The 6784-nt window shown below is 55.7% G+C and overlaps 1 protein-coding gene across 1 annotated transcript in view; it reads right to left on the bottom strand.

Moving 5' to 3' along the window:
- Positions 1 to 6778, bottom strand: part of Ramp1 (receptor activity modifying protein 1) — a 21529-nt gene extending 14751 nt beyond the window's left edge. Inside the window, exon 1 of the mRNA XM_023722069.1 lies at positions 6680 to 6778. Within this exon, the coding sequence (XP_023577837.1) occupies positions 6680 to 6731 (52 nt within the window). The 5' untranslated portion in view covers positions 6732 to 6778. The remainder of the gene's footprint in view (positions 1 to 6679) is intronic.
- Between the last annotated feature and the right edge of the window lie 6 nt (positions 6779 to 6784).

Here is a 6784-nt window from a genome sequence, read left to right as displayed (position 1 = left end):
TCTCTCTCTCTCTCTCTCTCTCTCTCTCTCTCTCTCTCTCTCTCTCAAATAAATAAAAAAAAACTAAAAAAGAAAAAAAAGAAAGAGACTAGGCTGGGAATATACTTTCCTTCTGAAGGAAATTCTGACCCACGCTGCATGACTGAACCTTGAGGACGTGATGATGAGTGAAATTAGCCGCTCCCAGGACGGGTTCCGTGGGGCTTTGCTTTCAGGAGACACTGCTATAGTTCAAGCCACAGAGCGCGGGATAGGGCAGGCGACTGCCAGGCACAGGGAGGAGGGCAGGAGACAGCACTGAATGGGGACAGAGCTGCAGTTCTGCAGTGAGCGAGCCCTGAGATGCAACGAGATGCAACTGCAGGTCGTGAGTGTGGTCAGTCCCACTTGGCTGTGTCCCTAGGGTGGCTGGGTTGTACATCTGCCTCATGTGAACTTGGCCACAATTAAAAAGTAATGAGTGGGATGGAAGGTTGTGCTGTAAGAGTCCCAGGCAGCTGTGACTGCAGAGTCTGTGTGAGTGTGCCCCGGCTGTGTCGCTTGTGCATAGGATGCAGCCACAGGGCACAGAGGCATCCCCCAGCGTGGACTCAGAGGACCTACGTGGCACAGTTTCCCATCAGGACTGGAATCAGCACATAGAAATGTCACACTCCTCCCATGGACTCCTAGCTGTCCACAAAAGGAAATGCTGGCAAGGCCAAGAAGGAGCCCTTGATGCACACCGGGCAGTGGCTGCCGTCCGCCATCCATGTCTTGACCACCACGCAGTAGAACAGCAAAGACTGCTGGGACGACAGCCAAAGAGCCCGAGGCCCTGAGACTCACCAGCTCACTTCCAAAAACTTCCTGCATTACAAAGAAGAAACAGAAACCATACACAGAGTCCAGAAAACATCAACAGTGGGCACAAGACACAGCAAACACCAAGGGCTGGGCCAAGATGCCAGCCGAGAACGGAGGGCGCACCAGGCCAGAGGGCAAGGGCAGAGCGCTGGGTGCTCAAGGAAATGAGGCGTAAGGAGACGCAAGCTTGCACCTCAAAGCAATGAGACCACTATCTCTACCACTGGCCCCACACTTATTATGGGGCGAAATGTCCTCAGTGGCAAAGCACACGCTGCCCTGGCCTGCGGGGACCCTGTGCACGCCAGAGGCATCCATCCCTCCCCACTGAGGGGCTGGCCAGGAACTGTGCCCAGGATGGTCCCTGTGGCCACAAAAGGGCCACCTTCAACATAGGATGTGTGGTTTCTCCTGACTGTAAGTTGCTTTGGGGCCACTGCAAAGTGGGGTTGCCTGTGTGACACTGCAGCACACCCACAGGACAGCACATACCGCCTCGGGGCGGGAGGATGCAGAATCCCAAGGGCCTCATGCACCCTGGGAGACTATGGTGGTATCTGCAAGGGTTTGCAGGAGAAGCGAGCGCCCTGAGAGCGCCCCTGCCCACCATACAAGGAATGGGGACGCGTCCTCTCCTGTCCTCGGAAGGGGACCTGCCCTTGCGAGCAGAACCTGAGTGCTGAGCACTTCTCGAGGGAAGAAGGAAGCAGAGCTGAGGCAGAGGATGGCCAGGCCCACCGCCAGCCTCTCCTTGGCTGTCCTCACGGGGCCACACTGAATGAGGGTCCCGACCATGACAGGGGAACATTCTGCACATGGAGAGATGGTGCACACTCTGGCCCACCCCCACCCCCAACCCCACACAAGTGAACTAACAGCACCCCGAGGAGAAAGCCACAGGTTCAAGGCTTATTGCCCGAGGCCCACAGCACAAGCAGGGATGCTGTCCCCACAGTGAGGTCCAGGTGGAGCCTCGAGCTAGGCAGTGGTAAGGTGGACCCTGGGTGACAGATGGGGTAGTGATGCACCTGCCGGCGTGGCTACCAAGCCAGAAAGCATGCTCCTGACACAGAGCCAGGGAGCCGGCCTGCAGGAGCCAAGCCACAAGAAAGGAGCTTTCTTATGCACCCAGTGTGGACAGCTCAGAGAAGGTTGGGGTAGGGTCTTCCACTCATGGGGCAGCCCAAACCCCACATTCCTGGGTACCAAGCAAGTCACCTGCAGTCTGCTAGCCTGTGGAGGGTCCCGCCATCCCAAGGGCCAAAGGGATCAATGGTAACGCACCACCCCGAAAGTATGGAGACCAGGACTCCGGAGGACTGGGCCAGTTCCAGAGGACTTCAGGTTTGCGGGTCCTCACTAACACACAGACTGACTCCAGGACCCCTGTGCTGCCGTGTCTGTAGGCCTGAGCCTCTTCTATGAAATGGTGTGGCATTGGTGCGGAAGCCACCCTCCTACACCCTGTACTTCCGATCAGCGATGGCGAACCTTTCAGAGCCTGAGGTGGCATGTGTGCCACACCTCCTTCCCTAACACTGCTTTAAATCTCTGCACAACTTACAATACCACACAGCATAAGCACCAGTGAATAACTGTCATACTGCTTAGGCAATAATGACAAGAAACAAGTTTGCACATACTTGGTACGGGTTATTATTATTATTATTATTATTGTCTTTTTGAGACAGGGTCTGCTGTGTAGTTCAGGCTGGCCTTGGGCTCACTTGGCAGCCCAGGCTGGTCTCAAACCCACAATGATCTTCCTGCCTCAGCCTCCCCGGTGCTAGGAGTACAGGAGTGTGCCACCACACCTGGCTTACAGATGTATTTTTATTTATTATTATTATTTTATTTATTTATTTTCATTTATGTACTTGGTACAGGGTCTCACTATGCAGCTCAGACTCGTAGTGATCCTTCTGTTTTCAGCCTCTCTGGTGCTGGGATTACAGGCATCGCCATTGTGCTTGGGACTTCTTTGCGGCTCAGCGCACCCTGGCGGCAGGGCTGGTGTGGTACAGACGTATTTTTAAAACATACTTGTGACCATGAACTTGGTGGTGGCAGATGTGTGACTTACACGGCTTCTCTGCCTCACCACTGTGTAAGCTTGGTGCCAGGTCACTGCTGTGTGCATGGGGCGCCCTGTGCTCTGGAGAGGTTGTGCAGCCTGCAGGGTGCGGGTGCCAGCAGGGCCCAGCTCCCTCCAGGATTCCACCTTCTCTCTCCAGTGCCTTGTACCATGCCATGAGCACATGCTGGGGCTGTACTGCTGTGTAAGATGCGATGGTTTGCAGGCTCTGGGCAGGAAGCTGTTTTTCCTTAAGCCCCTGACTGGGCCGGGCATAACACAGTGCAGGAAATCGGGACCTCCCCTCCCACAGAATGGGGCTCAGGACCATCCCTCTCCGGGTGAGGCCTGGGAAGCGTGGGGTCTGAGCAAGACCCAGGTCAGGGCACCCCAACCTCTACCCCAGCGAGGCTGCCTGAGGTCCTTCCGGGTGTTCGCTTCACAGACCCAGCAAGGTTCCCAGCCGCTGACCCAGAGTCCAGTGCCTTCCACATGTTGGGGTGGGCAAGGCAGGGTGTGCAGAGCTCGCAGGACAAGGCTGCCTTCTCCATCGTGAGAAAGGGGGCAGACTGGGGCAAAGGAAGTCACCTCCTCTAGAGCCTTGCAGTGGACAGCAGTGAGGGCCTGGCCCATGCCAGCTGCCTGCCCCGCTCTGCAGAGCTGCTCAACCACCCTGACCTTTAGAGTGCTTGAGGTTGTGTCTTTAGATGTCGGGGAGAACAGCAAAATACAGCCAGTTTGGGAACAAAATCAGAGTCTGCTTGCTACTGTGCCTGCACAGCACCACCACCAACCCTGGGTGGGAAGGCAGAGACGGCTGTGCGTGCGTGTGTATGTATGTGTGTGCGTGTGTGCGTGTGTGCATGCCTGGGGATTGGAAAGCCCTGTCATCTCTGTGTCTCTGCTGACCAGAGACTCAGTGCTGAGGTGGCACCACCAGGGCCGGGCAGGTACTGAGGCCACAGCTCTGCTTTGGCGGGGTCTCCCTTTGCCACCTTTCCTCCCATCTCCTTGGCAGTAGCTGCTCCCCATCCAGGAGGTCTCCCTGAGTATCCTCAGTGCCCCGTGTGCCAGAAAGCTCTGGTAGGGCTCGCCCCATCCCCAGGGGGCCTCCTCCCAAGACCCCTGAGCCCTGCCACCTACCAGTCAAGGAGCAGATACCCCTGACAAACAAGTAAACCCCAGGGGTTCCACCAGGTGCTCAACATGTGCAGGGGGCCCCTCTGTCTCTCTGGCACACAGGCTGCACCCTGGCAGCTGAGCCCAGAGGACAGACACTGCAGATAGAACTGCAGGCAGAAGGCTCTGGGCCCAGGGAGGATCCCGGTGACACCTCGGGGCGCCACTGCCACGCACACCACACACGTACCTGCTGCCAGATGCCTGTTTCAAGTGATCAGAGACTAGGAAATTGGGCCATTCTGGCTCTGCCCTCATAGGTTGGAGGACTTTCCCAAACCACATCTGCCTTCAGGAAGGGTTCCACAGTGAAAGTCTCCCTAGGGTGCCACTCAACAGCCCATGTGCCTCGGGTGGAAACACTCTTCACAGCCCTGGGGCAGATGGACGGCACACACCCTGCCTAGTACATGCTGGTGGAAGCAAGACAAAAATCCCAGACTCTCCCTGACCTAAGCACACAGTAACAGTCAACAAACACACTGAGTTGATTAGCAAGTGAGACTCCTCAGGCCTGGGCTCCAGGATTAGAGCCACGGCTTGTCTTAGAGCAGCATCACATAGTTTGCATTTCCCATGATGTCCCAGTCAGTGCCAGTTACCTTTGTATTTAAACAAAGTCATACATTTCAATAAATATCAGTGTTCAAACACTTCAGGGTCCCACACTGGGACAGCAAAGAAGGCGCAGGTCCCCAGGACCAATGACTGAAGTGCAATCTCAGCAGCCTCATCCCCAAGTGAAGCTTGCAAGAGGCAGCAGCTTGCAATGCAGCTGGCAAGCCATCAAGGAATTACCCGGTTTGGTTAGATGTCCTTTTCTGACTGCTGGAAATTTTTGGTGGCTACACATAGAATTTTAAAAATGCATGTGGCCATGTATCCGTCTGCTGCAAACAACACAGCATCTGGGGGCCTCAGGGAAAACGAAGACGTGTGCAGTGAGATTTAAATAACAGCAAGCAGAAAGGAAGAGGGTTGCGTGAGGCAGACAGCTTGACTATAAAACTGTCAGATGACTCCAAAGGATGGACTAGTGTGTGGAGAAGACACCGCCACATTGCCATTCTGGGTAGCAAACCCCTTGTCTCCAAGGAGATCTGGCTGTTGCGGCTGCAGCGCTGGGACAAAACAGTGCGTGCTCCTTGCTCTGCTCACAGCAGCTGGCCTCCAAGGACATGAATTTACTGATAACCTCGTAAAGCTGTGTTTGTTCTTCCAGAATATAACATTAGCCAGACCTCTCGGCACAGGGTTGATGACAGGACTCTAGGCTGTTTGCAGAAGACAGTCAGTTTCTTAGCAACAGGGAAGGTCTTTCTGTGCAACTGTGGACACCGGATTTTATTTACACGAGCTGCAGTGGGCACTGCCTCTGGGCAGCAGTAAAGAGCACTTATTTATTTGCTTATTTATGCAAAAAAAAAAAAATCTCCAACCCAGATCTCTGCTCTGTGAACTGAGGAGTAACTGCTTGTCTCTTCGGACCCTAAAACAGTTCTGCATGCCCTGGCAGGCTGGCTGGGTTCTGCCCCAGCAGAAGAGCGCACTATGGGATTCTGCTTTTCATAGGACTTTAAACAAGATACTTCAGAGAAAAGATCCATCTTCACAATGTATTACAGGAGGCAGACTGGAGTTTTACGCAGATCTGTTCCCTGTGAGGCCCCCTCTCAGGGGCTCGCTAGTCTGCAGGGACAGGCCCTTGTCACAGCTGCTTCCCTGCTTGTGCCACGGGCATCCCTTCCGCAGAGGGAACCGAGGGACAACGCCCGGGTGCCTCTGGCCAGCCCCACTGCTCTGGGGACAGAACACAAGAACCGGGCTAAGTGCAGGGCCTTCCCTGGCATTCTGGATTCCTCAGCTCAAGTAATCTAACCCGGGGCCTGGTGGCACACGCCTATAACCCCAGCCTCTAGAGGCCGAGGCAGACAGGCCTTGGTGAGTTCGAGGCCAGTCTAAACTACACAGCGAGATCCTACCTCACACAAACAGAAGCAGTCTGTTTAGTTCTCAGTGCAATGCAGCTGAATTCAAGAAGTAACTCCATTAGCATCACCAATTCGGAAAGGGGCTTACACGTGATGAGCTCGTGAGAGGACCAGAGAGGTAAAACAAGGGATTTGTGCCGAATCTTCTGCCAGCGCGGCCCCCTGAAAGCAGAAAGCTCAACATGCTCTAGGCCTCCAAGGGTCCCCGCCCTCTCCGAATTTCTGTTAGCCAGGAGTGCCAAGTCGTCTAGCCAACAACACAGGCCTCCCTCAAGTCCTTCTAAACGAAGGCTCCGACCACCTCTGCTAAGGGCACAGGTTGGCAAAGAACTGCTCGGGGACACGCAGTCAGATGTCCACCCCGGCTAAGTCATGTTCGGATAAATGGGCCGTGGTTCCTACTCCGGCGCACCGGTTCTGCAAGGTGCTGTTCTGGATTCTGCTAGCGCGTACGCAGCCCACGCTCACACTAGCCACCGGGAGGCTCCGGCTCCGCCTCCCTCCCCGCGGCGCCCTGGACTCCCGCCGGGAAGATGGAAGGTGCGTGCTGCCGACGCAGCTCGCGGGTCCCGGGCGCCGCTCTACTCACCCAGGAGCAGCCAGAGGCCGCGCCGCGGGAGGCCGCGCAGCGCCCGGGCCATGGCGAGCCGAGGCAGAGCAGAGCGGAGCCGAGCGGAGCCGAGCCACAGAGCGG

The sequence above is a fragment of the Octodon degus genome, unplaced genomic scaffold (assembly GCF_000260255.1).
Source record: "Octodon degus isolate 3935 unplaced genomic scaffold, OctDeg1.0 scaffold00089, whole genome shotgun sequence".
NCBI lineage: Eukaryota > Metazoa > Chordata > Mammalia > Rodentia > Octodontidae > Octodon > Octodon degus.
The sequence above is the reverse complement of the archived record's forward strand: the minus strand, read 5'-3'. Positions and strand labels throughout refer to the sequence as shown.